Here is a 20,536-nt window from a genome sequence, read left to right as displayed (position 1 = left end):
AGCACCGCCGCTGCCTCGTCTGTATCAACGCAAACACCCGAAATTAACATTGTTAATTGAATTTTTAAACCACACCCCTTTAAGGCCTCCTATCACCATGTATGGTTTTCATCAATGAACCTGTTATGGTAAATCATTGATCAGGCGAATGTCTAAGTATTATGTCGTTATTCTCAATAACATAACGTTACATTATAACACCACATTTTATGAAGCACAGTTACCTTTTTTCCGCTAGTATATGATAAAAAAAGAAATTCCTAATGTCAAAACAACGCATTCATCTTTAAGATAAGTATTAGTTTCAGTCTCAATTAACAGGAAGAATTACTCGGATAAGCTTGACTCATGTTGGTATCTGACCACACACAAAATTGTTTGTTCGGCGTTACTGATGAATTGACGAACAACTCGACATGAAATACGGATAAAGTGATGGTGACCTTTCGAACTAAAAGGAGATAAGGCCTACTTCATTAGGGTATCTGGCCAGACGTGTTGGGTTCCCGTTGATAAACAGCTCCAGCCATGAAATCTTGGTCGTGTAGAAACCAAAGCGCGTGATTTTGCCATAGTCAGATATTCCAGCGGCCGAGAGATGGACTTGCAGAACCTGGGAATGAAGTCAGTGCTGTGCTGTCAGTTGTCTTGCTTGTGCTCTCGTGCCATAAAGAAAGTTCAATTATGTACACATTTAAGAGTGAGTGAGTTGGGTTTAACGCCGCTTTTAAAGTATTCCAGTTATATCACGGCTTGTTAGCTTAATATCAGAGGAAAGCCCAAAGTGATGCAGGTCTCAGACGTTTACCACTTCGGTGAAATCCACGAGCACGGGTATGGTGCTGACAAATCCAGAAACATTAGTCGGGGCATATGAACAAGGGATATAGTTCTATGGATTTAAATAAAGAATTTCTATATCCATAGGATTATGTCCCTTGTTCAACTATACATTGCATAGAATGACATTTGTTGATAAATTATTGTGAAACGTAATATGGAAAATACCGATAAAGAGGGGCAACATATTTTTATGTCAAGTGTCGCGATCTCACATTCTCGCGTTTTTAAAAATATTTAAAAATATTAACTGTATAAGCAAATGTCACCAAAGCGCGAGATCGTGGCATTGGTCAAGTGGCGCGACCTCGCATTATCCCGTTTTTTTTCAAAATTTATATTTGTATACTTTAGGCAATTGGCACAAAAGCACGAAAACACGCGAACCTCGTGAAAAAACTCACTGGCCTGTGCTTTCATGTTTTCACAATCATTGGACATTTATGTAAACAATTTATATTGTTAATTTTTATTGAGCATGTGGAGGGTTTTAATCTAAAGTACATATAAAACTATAACAACGGGAAAGGACTTGTATACATTACATAGGACTTAAGTGTGTTTAAATTTATTTTTTTTAAAGTTTTTTCTAAATGGTATTTATGTATACCATTAAACTTTTTGAAAGATTTACTGAGACCAAACAAACTTTGAACAAGAATCCGATGACGATCCTTGAAATCTTCGTAGAAAGAGCATGCTCGACTGTACCTCAAAAGTTGTGCATTGTAGACACCAAGGGCTGGAGCTGCTGGAATATTGCTCGACATTAAGGAAGAGTTAACTATTGTCCAAGTACCGCATCTCGCGCTGCCGACTTTTGACAAAAATTGCTGTGTAAAAAACCCACGAGAATGGGAGATCGCGATAAAGCGAGATTTGGGCAAAATATCGATTTCTCGCAATTTTGGCATATTAAGCTGATTTCCAAAGGTCGAGATCGCGAGAGTGCAAGGCCGCGAGAATGTCCTTTACAGTATTCCATAGCAATAACACAAAATCCGTAAAATCCTGAAATCATCTTGTTATTGATATAAGTCAACTTATCACTTACATACCCGTTTAATACATGTTCCTTTTCTACGATCTGATTAATGAAAAGGCGAAATCGGTTACATGTAACGTGTTGTTGTAGAATGTTTGTTCGATCAAAATACCTTGCCTCGAGCTTGTTGTGGCAACATCTGAAGGATGGAGTTGTCCGTGACCTTGTGGAACAATGACGCTGGGATCCGCTTGCCGCCCGTCTTCAGGAACATGTAGGAAAAAATGAAAATGTAATCTCACCCACAGAGTAAAATAACTGCATTGGCATATGCATCTTGACATAAGTTGTATAATTGAAACATGGTATTTAAAGCTGTCATCAAAATGTGACGTCTTTGAAACGTTATCATCTCTGTCACCATATTATTAGGGGGCACGGGTAGCTCGAGATTCGCTGTACAGCGGTGCGTCCCTTGGGCACGCCAGAAACCTATGATTGTGGGTTCGAATCCCGGTTCGCCCCGATTATGTTTCTAGGTTTGTCAGCACATACCCGTGCTCGTGGGTTTCACCGAAGTTGTAAACGTCCGAGACCTGCATCACTCCCGGCTTTTCTCCCTCATTCAGCTGACACGCCGTGATATAAATGGAATGATGTTAAAAGCGGCGTTCAACCAAACTCACTATTACCATATTACTGTTCATTATCCATAACTCACCACGTGCACCTCCTGGTCATTGTAGGCCCTGAATGTGACCGGCGCCGGGTATTTGTGTGTGAAGTGGAGGGTGGATGGCAGGTCATAGTAGCCCTTCATCAGCTCAACATAGATAGCTGAAGCCACAATGAAATGATAGGCGTGACAGGAGTGACATGAAATACAATAACATAACAGTTCATTTTGAGGAGATCTATTTAATGTCATTGCGAGTAAACGAAATCACTTCGTTAAAATTCGTCGCTTTCAATCTTTCCTGACAGGTTATCAGAAGATTAAAATTGGTTTCTTTAGACATATTTATATTTTCCATCCGAGCTTTAATTGTATGAACATATTTATTTGAAATACAGCCTTAGTGGCAGATTTTTAAGCCAAAGGAGGTAATATATATTTTTTGTAATATATATACTGTTTTGAGTGAGTAAAAGTATAAAGACTTACTGACATATGCAGGTCATATCGCGGATATGTTTTACAAAGAAAAATAATGAAATCTTATTTTGAGTAAATTAGCCCTTCAAATTTGTTTGAATAAAAAATGTAGTAGATCAGTCTGGCAAAGAACAGACCAGTCGACAACATTTGTTATATGATCCCAACATACATGTACATTTATTCATATTCACTTTGTCAATGTAAATATAACCAAATATTCTTTCCCACGGTAATTGAAACACATGTTTGACAGTTTACATGAAATAATTTTCCTATATCTTATGTTTCAATATGAGTTCCTACTTACTGTTGCCTCTTATGCCAGACTCATCTATTTTCGACTTTGCCTTGTCCAAGGTCTTCAAAGGGTGTCTCACGTCAAGTCTATTAAAAAAGCACATTATTGTCTTAATGTATTCTTTAATGTAGACACATGTCTTGGGCTTATATGATGACATTACCCACATCACGTCTTATCACCTAGTTCTTTGCCAAACCAACAGCCTGTACACCATTACATAACGTACGAGATTCATACTAATGACATTCGGCAACTGGAATATGACAGAAGATATATGCTGGTTTATCGATGATCTGATATCGATCAATAACCATCAACTAGCCAATTCCCTTCCACTGATTTACCCACCTGAACTAGAAATAATGGAGATGAGTGAGAGCGCCTCATCTGTTTCATTTATAGATACATGCATAAAGATTCAGAGTAACAGAACACTCTCTATAAGACTGTATGCTAAGAGGAATGACTTCAACTTTCCAACAGTCAACTTTTCCTTTATGTCGAGCAATATTCCACCAGCTCCAGCCCTAGATGTCTACTTTTCACAAATTTGAGGTTCAAGCGAGCAGGCTCTTCTTCCAAGACTTCAAAGAGCGTCATCGGACGCTTGCTCAAAAGTTGTTTGGTCAAGGTTACAACACCCAAGGCCTCAGTAAAGCCTTCAGCACGTTTAATTGTAAAATTTCTGACCAAACAGTGGCAAAAATGATGTTCGATGCAATGCTTTAATTTCACTTGTACCATATGTTCCCGTGTATTTTAAGGTGAACAATTAAATTGCCTTTGCGCGTGTTTGTGCCGGGTGCCACCGGTAGGGCAGGATACGCTTACCTTTTCGCGAACACCTGGTTTTATCACTATTTAAAAGTGATTCATAAACACATGCTCGTGATACAGCCGGAATCGTACAATCGCCTTTTACAGAGATTTCTTATGGAAAGGGAGAGTTATTTCAGAGCCCTACTAACAATACTGATATGGAACGAAAGGTACATTCTCTTGGACATGTCTACATGATGCAAGGGTTTATCATTTTTCCGATCCATGTGTCAGTAAAAATAACTTAATAGTCAGGTTGACAGTATTTCAGCTGTAAAGTGTTCACAATGCAATTTTTTGTTAAGATTCAGTGCACAAATGAACACACGGATGCCATTTAGAAAGTGTTCAAATGTTACAACTGTTATATTTGGGATAACACGTTCTTAGTAAAGTATAGATTCTTGTACGTTTTGGGGGGTTGATTGTAAGTGGTCAAATGTAACAAATTTTATAAATTGTTTGTTCTTAGCTTTCGGCCATGGGATCCGTGCCAATTTACACTTGTCAGAGGGGTACACAAAGTACGTGATCTTGACTACTACTTGTTGGACTTTTTTTTGTGGAAGCCTCGGTGGCTGAGTGGTTTAGATCGCTGTCTTTGTGTGCTGGCAGTGTCGGTTCGAATCCCGGATAGGTCTCAACCTCCAAAAAGTACATCTGTACTTTATTAAGAAAGTCTTATCCCAACTATAACATTTAGTACACAGATGGTAACGATTCACTGACTTGCGTTAAAAGTAGAAAACTGACATTAACGCCAGTATCCAAGATTACTAAAATACACATTCTCACATGGCATTCTGATATTACGATTTTCACGAAGGCATTTTCCAGTAGGTAACACCTGTATCACCTGTACAAGCATATTTGATGAAAATATCAAGCTTGATAAAAACAAATAGCATATACCGACCCGTGTGTAGAGTCTCACATAGTAATGTGTTTTCAACCAACCATATCATACACAAGGGAGATGACTTCAACTTTTCCAATAGTTAACTCTTCCTTAATGTCAAGCAATATTCCAGCAGCTCCAGCCCTTGGTGTCTACATTTCACAACTTTTGAGGTACAGTCAAGCATGTTCTCTCTACGATTTCACGGACTCTTGCTCAAAGTTTGTTTGGTCTCAGTAAAGCTCCAAAAAGTGTAATGGTATACATATTAAGATTGATAAAAACAAAAAGCAAATACCGACCCGTGTGTAGATTCTCATATGACAATGGGTTTTCATTCTACCATGTCATACACAAGAGGGATCATCATGACTTCAAATTTCGATTGGTTGATGTGTTTTTTCAAATACCATGTTACACACATTATGCACCTACCCTGAGTTTAAATCCGAGCCACCAGGACTGACGTATACATGGACAGTCTTGGCTCCAACAAGCCCGAGGACTGCACATGGAAGCAGCAAACGGTAGAACAACATAGCACCACAAGATCAGATTTTCAACTGATTCAGCTCTTATCTTCAGCTGTTTAAGGATTGTGGGAATTGTCACCTGCCTCATCTAGTTCTTGGTCAAGCCACATCGAACTGTTTCCCTACATAAACCTGAAATGTGTGTCTGTTGTTATCCTGGCTAGAATGTACATGAACCGTCAGCGATGAGAGATATGTTCTAACACCTGTCATTACTATAATAGTGATTCATAAACACATGCTTATGATATAGTCTGAATCGTACAATGGACTTTATGGAAACATTTTTTTGAGCTTTTGTCGCTGTTATATGCATCTTGTCTTTTGTCAGAATTGTAGGATATATAACGAATACTTGTAGAATGTTGTATCTAATAAATAGTTGATACACTTACATACGAAATGTGGACACGTGAAGATCCGGGTTAGAGTAGGTCTTTGACTCATATTCATTAGTAATGTGTGCACGTCTATAACAAAGGTTTAATCAATTTCATTTCATATTCTTCGGAAACACAGATATTTGAAATTCATACAAAGTTCTTGTTTTTTGTCAGAAGAGGTAAACAAGTCAAATTACAGGTTAATAATGTAGCAAGGCTGATGCAATATTATTTGTAAGCAATTTGCATGCAGCGAGTATATGATTTGATTATAATGCAGCCACATTCGAAAACGGGCTTGTCTGAACAACTAATTCACATGATATAAACAATAGAACGAAACAATGATTGGGAAACCTGCTCTGATATCACGCGCACACAGATGAGCGAGCCCCAAGGCCAGACAAAAACATGCACGTGTATTGAAAAGAGCATCTTCTCAACCTCAACGGCGTTTCCTACAAATGACACATCCTGCTGGCGATCTTCCTCACCGAACTATTTGACTATGTGAAACCCCACATCATGTTGTACATATGACACAAAGTTCACAAAAACTGACATAAATATTACAATTGTTCATTTAACAGGTGTGGATTAAGAAGACACTGGTATGGGATTACGTAAATAACAACAAAAGGGTGCCCGAAATACAGTGTCAAATAATCAAATAATTACGTTGTTTGTATGTTTTGTTGTTTAACGACGCACTCAGTAATATGATGACGGTCTGTAAATAATCGAGTCTGGACCCGACAATCCAGTGATTGAAATCATGAGCATCGATCCACACAATTGGGATACGATGACATACATGAACCAAGTCAACGAGCCTGACCACCCGATCCCGTTAGTCGCCTCTTACGACAAGCATAGTCGACTCTTACGGCAAGCATAGGTTGCTGAAGACCTATTCTACCACGGAACTTCACGGGTCCAAATAATTAAGTAATTAAGAGTTATGATACCAGGTGTTGGCGAGAAGATGAGTGTAACATGTCGCACCGGTAGCACCCGTCACGAACACATGCAAAGGTAAGTCAATTGTTCACCGGGAAAACACGGGGAACATGTGGTGAGAAGTCAAGTTAGGGAAATGCATCGGACATCCTTTTTGTCACTGATGTGTGTCCTCAATATGTCCACCACACACGAATAAATCATGACACCGCTGCTCCTACCTGTATATATACTTGTCAACCATACTCTGTACATTACTTGCTTGATAACGGTATTAGAACCTACACCGAAACGTCGCTCCTAATTGTAATAAAGAAATTGTTCATCCATAAATCTTATCCTTACTTAGTTATAAGTGACAAGTGTGTGCGTGTGTGCGTGTGTGTGTGCGTGTGCATGTGTGCCCATGGTCCAATTACCTCCCGGCGTGTATTGGTCCACAATCACTGGAGTTGGCACACAGGTGATGAACGTGGTTGTATTCAAACACATGGTCATTGCCTTAGGCACAAATGACAACATATTAAAAGACAACCTAAAATGCAACACATGCTGAATAAAGTCTGTAAAGCTAACGCTCAAGGTAATTTAAATTAAAGCATTGATTCAAACATGTTCGCAAAGCTACCTGTAATGGGTCATCGTGATTGATGGCCTAATAGTGGAACTAACTTTGATATGTTTCATAACCCGTTAATTAGTATCCAAAGGCAAAATTCGACTCATTGTATCCCTCGGGCTTGGTGCATAACATTCAAAATTGACTATAAACGTTTTACACACACACACACACACACACACACACACACACACACACACACACACACACACACACACACACACACACACACACACACACACACACACACACACTTGATGCCGGTGTACTGGTGGTTGTAGCGCACTGATATCCCCACCCCAGAGAGATTGACAGCGTAGCCAAGTAGCGAACGCCCCCTAAACGGGCATACTGCCATACATGTATGTGGTTGTCTTCTATCAGGTGACTAGATGGCGCAAGTGTCTTTCGGTCACCATCTGTTTCATATAAGAAGTGATTGAATTAACAACGTCGGAAAATTATCAATCTCGAAATTCACAGGGCGGAAAAGACAAAATAGGAAAAATGGATCACTGGCAAGCTGTGGTGATACCAGGTGTTCGCGAAAAGTGTAAGCATGCCTTGCTCTGTCGGTATCATCCGCTTTGACACAAAATTTCATTAAAATGTAAGTGCCAGAGATCAGAAAGGAGGTATGAAAAATCAGCATTAAGGTCATGCGATTGAATAGAATCGTTGACGACCGACTAGTATGACTACAACTTTGGAATGACCTCACCAGGCCTTTGATGGTGAAACCATTCCATTAAAAATAGTTGTGTAGGTTAAAGTGATTTGAACGATCTGTACGAGCTCTAGTAATATAAAGTACTAAAGCGATTGACAAATGTAGATGATATAAGCTGATGAGAAATACATACTTTGCAAATCTTCTTATAACATAGAGGTTGCAGCTATATAATTGTTTTAGTTTATCCAGAGTTGGACTTATGCAATAACATTAAGGAAGTACCTGTTCCCTTAAATTCGAATAGAATAGACACTCGAGACAATAGTGGAATTCAGTTTCTATATATGGCACATTACAAAACTCTGTTGGATGGATAAGGGGACGAAACTGTTTGATCATGATAACGTTGGTTGGTTGTTTAGTGTTAAACGCGACCGCATCCGTGGTCTAGTGGTAGAGCGTCCGCCCGGAGAGCGGAAGGTCCGGGGTTCGATCCCCGGCCGCGTCATACCAAAAGACGTTAAAAGATGATACTTGTTGTTACCCTGTCTGGCGCTCGGCATTAAGGGACTAAAACAAGGACTGGTCGGCTCGGAGTCAGTATACTGTGTCTGAGTGGGGTATTCATGTTAAACTGCGGCATGGTATCTCAGTGAGCTAGCACTATAAATCGGCATCAGTCCGGACTAGTACAAGCAGCCAGACACACACACACGTGCATGCACGTCGCTATATAAGTGCAATAATCTTGGACGCGACGGTAAACCCAATTTCACCTCACCTTGATGTTAAACGCCGCATTCCGCAACGCCGCAATATTCCAGCTATATGGCGTCGGTCTGTAAATAATCGAGTCTGGACCAGACAATACAGTGATTATTATCATGAGCATCGATCCACGCAATTGGGATTCTTGATTATGTAAAAAGTTATCTATATATCTGAAAATCAGGTTGATCATTTTGGCAACATTCTTTGAGTTAACTAAAGTTAGTGAAACAATCCGACTCTGATGGAAAGAGGAAGAGATCGGCTAGGAGGCGGGCACACTTAGTCTTGGTAAACAAGAGGATCCAGGAGAATAGTCCAGTTACACAACGCTTACATTATGCAGAGGGAGCTTAATGTGACAAGAAGAAAATGGGTAGTAATTTCGACGACGCCAAGACAACAACTCACCACTAATCATCACCTATTTACGTTGTCAGAGTATAGTGTTGCTGTGAAGTATGATTGGATCTCTGCATCCAAAAACACATTACACTGGACATAGGTCAAGACTTTCGGTCTCTTAGCCAAGCTCATGTACCAAATTCATAATCGGAACCAGGTAATCTGACCATAAACCATCAGCGCTGGTACACGAGCATAATACAATACAATTATGCACAATTTAAACTCATGAGAGAGACGATACATGTTCCTAAATTAAAAGTTCAGTTCACTGAAATTAAAAGAAGAAATCATTATTTTTGGTAATGAATAGATATTGACAATGACAGTCATCATTCCGGTATTGAAGATTTGCCGTGTAGCAGTGAAGATTGTTGTTAGTTTATGTGTAGTGATTTTCACTGGCTGCAAATGATTGAAGCATTCTTAAAATGTCGAGCGCTGTCGAGGCCAGATTTTAGTGGTACTCGATGAGTAATTTAGAGTTATCCACCTTTGTTTACATGCAATATGACAAACGTGATCGTTCGAGAACTTTCGTGGTGGGACAGTTGTAGAAGGCTGACGGTACCTATGATATGAGCGACACGCCTTTTATGACCTGACTTGCATCTCATCTACTAGCCAAATGTGGTTTGGATACCTATCTAAACACACCGAATTCCTACGAGCTTCGAACACGCTTCCACACTGACATTATTCCGGTCAAAGACCGCCTCCGTGGTCTAGTGGTAGAACGTCTGCCCGGAGAGCGGAAGATCCGGGGTTCGATCCCCGGCCGCGTCATACCAAAAGACGTTAAAAGATGGTACTTGTTGTTACCCTGTCTGGTCGACTCGGAGTCAGTATATTGTGTCTGAGTGGGGTATTCATGTTAAACTGCGGCATGGTATCTCAGTGAGCTAGCACTATAAATCAGCATCAGTCCGGACTAGTACAAGCAGCTTCACAAACACACACACGAACATTCACGTCGCTATATAAGTGCAATAACCTTGTACGCGACGTTAAACCCCATTTCACCTCACCTCACCTTATTCCGGTCAATAGTGAGTGTACTGACATATATTGTAGGGCATGTTACTTGTTGCTGCTTCCACTTATTTGATCCATTTTATTGCCTTTTATGATCGTAAACCTAAAAGTGTGTGTTTCAATATGATATCTTGTGTGGTCACTTACTGTTTCACAGACCGCCTCCGTGGTCTGATGGTCGACCGTCCGCCCGGAGAGTGGAAGGTCTGGGGTTCGATCTCCGTCGCGTGATACCAAAAGACGTTAAAAATAGAACCACACTCACTCACTCACTCACTCACTCACTCACTCATTTCAATAGACATCCCATGCTCAACATGAAGATAAAACAGATATCGACTTCATGATTTCAGTAATGCCAGTGCAAATAAAACATCTAGTCATCATAAAACCGCATTGATCCAATGTGTCAATGTTCGCTCTTACTGGCTGATCCAGTTCCGACAACATGTTGAGGACCCGAAAGTAGCCGCCCTGGTTGGTGTATCCTTGAAGGTGAGCATCATTGTAATGACCTGGAATAGTGAATTCTGCTGAATCAGACCCTTACAGGCAACATCGAGTGCGATACAGGAGCCAGAGTAAAATGATAACCACGTACTATGAAATCGTAGCAATGTAAAGTTAAAGTCATCGCGACTGAATTCTGTAAATGTCATAAATGTCCCTGAAAATTTAGATCGTACCTGTTCGAAGCCCATATCGAGTTTCGGTTGCCGAGGTGATCTGGTTTGTGTGTAGATCTATCTTGGTTATTTTGACGGCGTTATTAGCACAGCTCCAGTACCTGACAATTAAAATACTCACCGTAAACTGTATTAATGCTAAGTGGACAAAAATAACGTGTTTCCATTAATTAGAACTGATAATCTTTCAATTGATCTTCTATCTCTGATCAGCGTTGGAAATACCTGACTGCCCGACTGCCCGAATTATTCCGTCTCGGGCAGTAAACTTTTTGAAAGTGCACGCCTGATGGTCGTGTTGATTTTTAAATGGTATATGTAAAATATATGAATACAAATTTGTCTAAACCTCATATTGGCTGACATGATGGCTACAAATGCAGCTAAGCGACTCATTTGCGATTGCACGAAATGTTACTGTAACCAATGCTAACGTTTATAAATATATTTACACGAAACTTTGGCGTGTACTCCCAACACTGCAACAACGCGTAGTAAATGTCTGGCATAACAACGCGAGGCCGCCAAAATAGTGTGTTGAGCTTTGTTTTTGTTTCTGTTTTGTGTGTGTGTCTGCGTGCGTGCGTGCGTGCGTGCGTGCGTGCGTGCGTGTGTGTGTGTGTGTGTGTGTGTGTGTGTGTGTGTGTGTGTGTGTGTGTGTGTAAATAATCAACATCAGTATTTGTCAGAATATCTTTGAAGTTAGGGATATATAAGTAAATCCATGCAGCCCTACCAGCCCTACCAGTATCCAATGGCCCAATGTTCCTTCTCATATCCTCACTGAAGCCATGTGTAAAGGTGGTGGCGGACTTGCTACTGACCGCTGACTCATCTATATACCCGTGAACAGTCATCATGTCATATAGGTGAGGTGAGGTGAAATTGGGTTTAACGTCGCGTCCAAGATTATTGCACTTATGTAGCGACGTGCATGCACGTGTATGTGTGTGTGTGGCTGCTTGTACTAGTCCGGACTGATGCCGATTTATAGTGCTAGCTCACTGAGATACCATGCCGCAGTTTAACATGAATACCCCACTCAGACACAGAATACTGACTCCGAGCTGACCAGTCCTTGTTTTAGCCCCTTAATGCCGAGCGCCAGACAGGGTAACAACAAGTACAATCTTTTAACGTCTTTTTGTATGACGCGGCCCGGGATCAAACGCTGGACCTTCTGCTCTCCGGGCGGACGCTCTACCACAAGACCACGGAGGCGGTCCCATGTCATATAGAGAAAAGCCAGCAAGGCATATGTTGTACACTGACACACTGTACCACATTCTACTCAATAAGAAACTGATGGCTTTCAGACCCCAAACAAATTTTAGAAACTTGAATAGAGCCTCGTAAGGACATCCCTGTCCAGAACGTTTCAAGCCATAGTTATGGTATGTTTAATGAGAGTATGCTTATACAGAATGGTCACACGTTCGTATAACGAAGGGGGCACGGGTGGCCCAGTCGTCTAAGGCGCCGCGATTCGCTGTGCAGAGTTGCGTCCCTTGGGCACGCCAGAAACCTATGATTGTGTTCGAATCCCGGTTAGCCCCGATTATGTTTCTAGGTTTGTCAGCACCATACCCGTGCTCGTGCGTTTCACCGAAATAGTAAACGTCTGAGACCTGCATCACGTCGGGCTTTCCTCCCACATTAAGCTGACACGCCGTGATATAACTGTAATACTGTTAAAAGCGGCGTTAAAACCCAACTCACTCACTCACTCACTCTTATAACGAAACCAACACATTATGTGAAAACAACCACTTCGTCCTTAATATCGCCTACTCTTTTCAATCTAAATACAGGACAAAATACTGGGATAAGGGTGACCTCATTTGGTATCCGGCAACACATGAAGTCGTACAACGGCGTGACTGATGACTCGGCATTTGGCTGGCAATGACCTTCAGTGCTTTCGAAATAAAAGGAGATAAGACTACTTCATTTGGCGCTTTCAAACCCAAAAGGAACTAAGGCCTACTTCATTTGGATATCTGGCCAGACGTGTTGGGTTTCCGTTGATAAACAGCTCCAGCCATGAAATCTTGGTCGTGTAGAAGCCAAAGCGTGTGGTTTTGCCATAGTCAGATAATCCAGCGTTCGGGAGATGGACCTATGATGAAGTTTATAATGTGTGAGTTATCTTCCCGTGTACGATTCCGACTATTCCATGAGCATGAGTTTATGAATCAATATACAGTAATGATGATGTTGGCACATAAAATAATGTATTTAAGGACATTTATAGTGCATAAAATTACATTATTTTATAACTTATAATGAAACTTGAAACAATGCTGAACATAATTATGAAGCTGCTGTAACGCTTTATATAGTATCAATGTACAGTATGCCATACTCAGGTACCTAGGGCAACACTCCTAAAAGCGGAAGGCAGAACATATTCCACAAAATCCTCACAATCCTTTGTGGAAAACATGTCTCAAAATGTACCTGCACTACAAACAAATTTATGCAATGTTATAAACATCGGTGTATATAAACAAATGTCACATATTATGTTTGAATGCTCAAAAATACCTTGCCGCGGGCATTTTGTGGCAACATCTGAAGAACAGAGTTGTCCGTGACCTTGTGGAACATGGATGCTGGGATCCGCTGGCCACCCGTCTACAAGAACATGTTAGAAAAAAAATTGAAATACAATCTCACCCACAGAATATGCATATGACAGGTATTTGAGCCTTTAAGTCTTAGACAGGGGACACTGGCTGTAGAACTGATACATCATAATCTTTATAATTATGCTTTATATTATCCCTGACTCACCACGTGCACCTCCTGGTCCTTGTAGGTCCTGAAGGTGACCTTGGCCGTGTATTTGTGTGTAACGTGGAGGGTGGAGGGTAGATAGATGAAGATATGTTAAATGTTAGATGTGTTACTCGTTAGTGAGCACCGAATACAATACACGTTCATAATCCATACCTAATATATAAAAAGCTTAATAAAAATAAATTGATGAATTATATGACTGCTATGGCAGGATGAAGTAACAATAATTCGACTAATAATTATATAAAGTATCCAACGTTTGCCCACAACGCTACATTGTTTCCCTGGTCTATAGATCAGTGCGGATTTCAATGATGGATTTATTGTTTAAAACATATTTGTGTTGAGTGAGTGAGTGAGTATGGTTTTACGCCGCTTTTAGCAATATTCCAGCAATATTCCAGCAATATCACGGCGGGGGACACCAATATGGGCTTCACACATTGTACCCATGTCGGGAATCTAACCCGGGTCCTTGGCGTGACGAGCGAACGCTTTAACCACTACGCTACCCGACCGCCCCGGCAACACATGTAGTAAATTAATGCTGCTACGTAGTCACATTCTTACAGATCCAATAGGGGGCATCTATAGGACCAGGGGCCACGGATGGCCCAGTCGTCTAAGGCGCCGGAATTCGCTGTGTAGAGTTGCGTCCCTTGGGCACGCCAGAAACCTATGATTGTGGGTTCGAATCCCGGTTCGCCCCGATTATGATTCTAGGTTTGTCAGCACCAAAACTTGTGGGTTTCACCGAAGTGGTAAACGTCAGAGACCTGCATCACTTCGGGCTTTCCGCCGACATTAAGCTGAAACGCCGTGATATAACTGGAATACTGTTGAAAGCGGCGTTAACCCAACTCACTCACTCACTCACTCTATAGTATAAGTTTATCCACACAATCCTTAATTTCGACATTTCTCCGAAAGTTTTTCGTCTGTACAAGAGAATAATGTCCAACCCTTTCTCTTGGATCCTTGATCACCGATCCATGTCACTGCATGTTATAACCAGCATGGAGATCAATTATATACCGGTATCCCCTCTGTGTGTGTGTGTGTGTGTGTGTGTGTGTGTGTGTGTGTGTGTGTGTGTGTGTGTGTGTGTGTGTGTGTGTGTGTGTGCTTGTACCAGTTCGAACGTATGCCTATTTTATAATGCTACCCCAATAAGATACCATTCCGCAGTTTAACATGGATACACCATACTCAGACCCTATCTCTTTAATGCCGTACGCAAGTTAGGATAACAACAGGTAAAGTCTTGTAAAGCCTTTTTATATGACGCGGCCACGGGATCGAACTATGGCCTTCCGCTCTCTGGGAGGACGCTCTATCCACTTGACCGCAGTGGATCTCACATACCTATGCTGTCGTCGGAATCCTACAATGGACTCTAAGAGCCTAAGGGTTTTCTCGCTTGTAAGATGGTTTCAGTCTATATACAAACTTTCATATAAAACTAGATACACTATATACATGTTCTTGTTGCCAGACATATCCGAAACCAAACCTGTATAAAATATATAATTTTTGAAGCCAAGCCAAGTTAGTCCTTCCATTCTCACAATAAAAAAAGTGAATTTTGGTTGATGAACTTATTTTTGTGACAACTGTATTCAAAATCTAAGGTTTACTGAATGTGAAGCATAAAACACGCTGTTGTTCAGAAGAGGTTTATTCAAGAAATATGGAGAGGCCATCGGTTCAATGCACAAATGTAAAACATATTGGAGAGAGAGGGTCACACATTGATGAATTAAAACGGTGACATCAATACATTCAACACTTGATGATAGAAAGAAGGCGCGCCAATTAATCATAATTTATGGACAAAACTTAAAATGAATTGCTCCTTTTAAAAAAACATACAGACAATATTTTATGACCTCAACATTTTTGGAAGAAAACATAGAAGAACCGTTACATTGTATCAAAGAGTTGGATTGTATAGATGTATTGTTTTCACAAACTCTTTACCCTTGTATAGCATTTGATGCGGCGTAAAGTATCTGCGTCTCTACTCCGTAGTGCAACCATCTGTTCTGCTCACTTGCAATCTCTCTGCCTCCTCTATCCTCTCTAGTCACCAGGTCCACCAACTCACTGCACTCACAGTATCCATTCTATCCTCCCTTGAACACTCCAAACACCCTTTCCCATATCAATCCGCCTACTCTAACCATTTTTACTCACTACACTAGTAAACCCAATGCCGTTATTACAAAGTATACCTAAACTCTAAAGGGCAATCTTTCATCTTCTCCTGGTAGGTTTTGTCAAACCACTCATTCTGGGCGACAGTGAACCAATTCTTCCAGTCACCGGTACCACCTAAAGTAATAACATAAGAAATTCAGGCGCAAAACATGAAAATATGAACTTTAGCTACCTTTAGAACATTAATTTACGAATTTATCTGTACATTTCAAATTGCTTCTATAAATTCATTCCCACAGGGCGTACTGGTAGCTAAATGCTCACCTTGTCTAGAAATGAGATTCCACAGAGAGTACAGTATACTCACCCTTTCTATACACGATGTCGGCCATAACCTTGATTTGCTTCATTGAGGCGAAGCTGCAGCGATCGCATACTTCCTTCATGAACTCATCACTTCTCGTTGTGCCAAGGAAATCTTGCATTTTCTTCATCTCGCGGAATGCATCCTTAAACGTATAACATCAATATTATTAATATCATGAACACAAAATGACCGTGAACGAACGTGGTAAGAAAACTAAAATTAGGGTAACAACATAAAAGCTTACATTAACACGAGCGCTCTGCTTTTTTGTAAATTACGAGGTTAACCAATTTCCTGAGAAGGAACTACTTTTCTAGCTTCGCGGTGGCGAGGCTGTTAAATTGGTTGTTTCAATCAGAGGTAGTTATTGTGATTTGATACCTCTGTTTGACAACTCAGAGTCGAGTATTTTCTAAATCTATCGTAGAATGTACGTTTTTACTTTTCTTTTCATAATTTCAAATTATATTCAAATACAACACTAGACTATTTAACATGAACACACGTTTTGATAAACACAGTAAAACTAATTAGGAGATCAACCTTCTGTGGTTTGAAATTTGAAAAGAGCGCTTTAGAACGGTTGTAAAATACGCCAGCTATCATAAAATGTGCTGAAGAGGGACCACAGGTAACAATGTAATTCCAGTTCAAGATTAATTACTTATGTTCTTGATTAGTTCAAAATAATGCTCACAAAATATAATACTTTCAACAAGAATAAATTTAATTGATTAAAAATAATGATAAACCCCCACAGATTTTGACCAATCAACAACTTGCATTTTTCACTGTCATGTTGAATACTATGCAAACACCAAAGCAAGGAACATGAGTGAGTGGGCGATTTTGCCTCGTTGATCAATATTCCAGCAGACTGGGACACAAAAATAAGCTTAATATTAACAGGCTACTATGAGTAAAATATTTCAGTAGCCCTGCTTACCTCTTTGATGTCTTCATAGCTGAGTGTCAGTATGGGGACGTCAGTGGTTTTCTTCACCTCCTCCCAGTCCTTCACATAGTCGAACCAGGAACCGTAGTCAACTGGAACAAGGTACATACTTATTAACGCCCCAAGGTCACACAATCATGATCAGGAATAGGTTGAAGAGTTAGGTTTAACGTCACTTTGAATGGTTAAGAGCATTTTAGAAATGTCTGAGGGAAACCAAATGTTCGTAGACGTCGACCTCCTGAACAAGAACACGATCATGCGAATTGTGCTGATCGACCACGGATTTTACTCGGGACGCATTTAGGGTTTCAACCCGCGATTAGTGTGGCCTGACACTATCAATGGAGAACATAACTGGGATTTATGAGATCTGCAATGCACGTATGCATAAGGTGTGTTCACTATTTCTTTATCTAAGAATCACTCACACTTCCCCTCCAGTGAGGGGCGGACGAAATTCTTCCATTCTCCAGTGTAGTTGTAGCACATCGGCAGTTTCTTCACAAAGTTGTAAAAAGAAACAGTCACGTCCTTTGGGTTCCTAGTCACGTACAGTATCTTAGGTTTCTTTACTTTAACCTGCTTTGGAAGTTCGTTGAACAACAAGTGAGAGTTGAGGACCCTGGGAGAAGGGAGATCTTTATAGTTTTCTTCATTACAGTATTCCAACATGCCAGCCCCTTTGCTGACTTCATCATAGTCGAGTTTTCCCGCCACCAGCAGGCGGACCATCTCCCAGACCCAGTGGGTACCTGTATAGTAATGCCATATGGAGGTTCGTGATTCGGGCAAACTAGTTTTGAGTTTTCAATGACGACACATACGACGTCCTACTGCAGCCACGTGCAATGGTGTACGCTTAAAACACAAATCACAGCCATAGACTGTTTGATTTGGGTTGAGATAAAAAAAATGTGTATAACGACAAGTGATGAGAGTGTAAACATAACTAATGTCAAAGCCAGAAAATAATCAGTCTCGATTATCTACTGTAACCACTCGGCGTAAGGGCAAAATAGAAGTGAACTTAATATGAATGGATCACTGAAAATCAGTGATTACCCCAGGTGGTCGGTTAAGAACGTTTACTGTACTGCTCTCCCGGGAGCACACACAATTTGCATAAAAAACGTGTTTGTTTGTTGCTTAACGCAAAACCTTGACGAGACAATCCAGTAATTCATCACCTGTATCCCAGGTATACCATCAGTGTATACCTGACTTACTGTTCACTTTCCACTGGGTTACCTCGACAATTATTACTTCATTGTATCACACTCTGTGGGAAACCCATTCTGTGTTGCGTCACTGTATAACAAAAAGCTGAAGATCGAGGCTTGTACAATGTCCCTTTCAATCTTTGGACTGTCTTGATATTCAACGTTTATAAGTGCTTTTAACAGTATGGCCCCTCTAAACTAACGTGCAATTTTGCCTGAACTATAAACTGCATTACAGTACAGTTTACCTACCTGACTTTGGGAAAGCACACACCAGAATATCGTCTGAGCGGATTTCAACAGATGGTAATTGCTCCAATGGCTTCGAATCCGTAGTTCCGGGAAACCTGGGATATTTGCGGCCATTGTAGCTTATCATCGTCAACTCATCTCCACCATCATCAGTTACACGTATCTCCATGGCGACGACAGGTCGTTGTCTTTTAAATCCAGTGACCAGAGCGTCTGAATATGGTACACACGACTTGAGTCTGAAGGGAAATATATTGATGGAATCATACTTTATTGGACAGATTTATTTTTCGGGGTCGACATTAAACGAAGTAATACAAGTAACTGGGGAATTCTGCTAGAGATGGAATATTCGGTCAGTCACCCTTCTAAACATACACATTTTTTCACTTCAAAACCTGAGCCCAAATTATTTTGTCAGCATTGTCTTATGACAACACATGTTTAAATTGCTATGTCGTAGCCTAAACGCGATATATGTTTAAACCGCAACGTTCACATGGACAAACACAGTTGACAGACAAGGCATAATGCACTTGTGAACAGCAATGTTCCCCTTAACATCAAGTGGGACCTCGCTAATCAGGACACTAGTTTCTCCTTCAGGACAATAAAACACGAATTGGTCAAGAAGGCGAACATGTGAAACATAATAAATATATCACAACATGCAACACTACAGGTGCTTACTGCTGAACGGTTTTCGTCTTATTAACATAGTCTGTTATCGCAGCAGTCGGACTTTGTACTTGTTACTAGGTTAGCTGAATGACTAAGGGTAAAACGACGCTCGTTTTAGTGCGCTGACATGCTGCTCACACTTACTCGTACAAATGGGAGCTTGGCTCATAATCTGTGCACACCATTTACAGCCATCCTGATCTCACAGGGTTAATATATTCATTATTCGGTCAAATTGTTTCAATGCTGACGTTACTGTGAACGTGATGTGTACGAAAATAGATATGTGGGCATAACACAGCTGTGCTTTACCGTGAACCTGATATAACGAGCCCGATATATGACGATTGTGTTACAACCGGACATGAGCATGTGCAGACATATCCTAACCGCGATCTACTTTTGTACGATGATGTTGACATGGCACAGTTGATTCAGGGGACATACAGACACTTGTGGACGAGCCGATCTCCTGACTGGTCAAGAGAATTTCCATTACGGGTTGATTAAGACATACATGTAATACGGTATTCACCACAACACAAATAGTACTCACCACTTAACGATCGCCCTCCTAATGTATTCTTTCATTGAAGCACTCATGCTGTATATATAATGCATTGCATCAGACTGACGCGTCACCAGGGGTATGTGTAGGTGACCTTCGTGCAACACGCACTTGCTGCTCGTACACAGTTAATGACACAGGGGCAGAATATGTGTACGCCCTTTACAACACGTTGACACACACGCACACATACACCTTTTCGCTCTCTACCCTCCACACACACAAACACAAACACACACACACACATACACACACACACATACACCTTTTCGCACTCTACACTCCACTTTGTTATATTTTCCCTTTCAGAAATGTTGTAGTTCATTTTAAGTAAGTGGCATTGCATTTCGTGGCACTACAATCGTCACATCAACGTTAAATGTGTCTGACGTTTTTGTCGGTGTGAACGTGTGGTACAATATCTGATATCAGATTATTTAAAACACACACACACACACACACAC

The 20,536-nt window shown here is 40.7% G+C and overlaps 2 protein-coding genes across 4 annotated transcripts in view; both read right to left on the bottom strand.

Annotated features, from left to right (window-relative positions):
* LOC124135249 overlaps nucleotides 1–11,142 on the bottom strand; it is a 28,998-nt gene extending 17,856 nt beyond the window's left edge. The window contains exons 1-6 of one of the 2 annotated variants that reach the window (XM_048396331.1): nucleotides 11,065–11,142; nucleotides 10,805–10,893; nucleotides 3,292–3,368; nucleotides 2,547–2,662; nucleotides 1,998–2,087; nucleotides 473–613 (exon numbers count right to left, since the gene is read on the bottom strand). In XM_048396331.1, the coding sequence (XP_048252288.1) occupies nucleotides 473–613; nucleotides 1,998–2,087; nucleotides 2,547–2,662; nucleotides 3,292–3,368; nucleotides 10,805–10,893; nucleotides 11,065–11,079 (528 nt within the window). In that variant the 5' untranslated portion in view covers nucleotides 11,080–11,142. Of the gene's footprint in view, nucleotides 1–472; nucleotides 614–1,997; nucleotides 2,088–2,546; nucleotides 2,663–3,291; nucleotides 3,369–5,437; nucleotides 5,568–10,804; nucleotides 10,894–11,064 lie in introns of those variants that run through there. The other variant, XM_048396330.1, reaches the window with a different exon arrangement.
* A 4,386-nt stretch (nucleotides 11,143–15,528) lies between these two features.
* LOC124135203 (sulfotransferase 1A1-like) lies at nucleotides 15,529–20,180 on the bottom strand. Of its 2 annotated transcripts, none has more exons than XM_046500460.2 (6): nucleotides 20,061–20,180; nucleotides 18,824–19,062; nucleotides 17,780–18,103; nucleotides 17,340–17,440; nucleotides 16,394–16,535; nucleotides 15,529–16,200 (listed from the first exon to the last, which is right to left on the bottom strand). In XM_046500460.2, the coding sequence occupies exons 2-6, from the start codon at nucleotides 18,990–18,992 to the stop codon at nucleotides 16,088–16,090; spliced, it is 849 nt and encodes a 282-aa protein (XP_046356416.1). In that variant the 5' UTR covers nucleotides 18,993–19,062; nucleotides 20,061–20,180; the 3' UTR covers nucleotides 15,529–16,087. The 2 variants fall into 2 exon arrangements, with proteins under 2 accessions (XP_046356416.1, XP_048252289.1); XM_048396332.1 differs by lacking the exon at nucleotides 20,061–20,180 and adding an exon at nucleotides 19,649–19,704.
* Between the last annotated feature and the right edge of the window lie 356 nt (nucleotides 20,181–20,536).

Source organism: Haliotis rufescens, unplaced genomic scaffold (genome assembly GCF_023055435.1).
Source record: "Haliotis rufescens isolate VD_foot unplaced genomic scaffold, xgHalRufe1.0.p SCAF_15, whole genome shotgun sequence".
NCBI classification, from domain to species: Eukaryota; Metazoa; Mollusca; class Gastropoda; order Lepetellida; family Haliotidae; genus Haliotis; species Haliotis rufescens.
The sequence above is the reverse complement of the archived record's forward strand: the minus strand, read 5'-3'. Positions and strand labels throughout refer to the sequence as shown.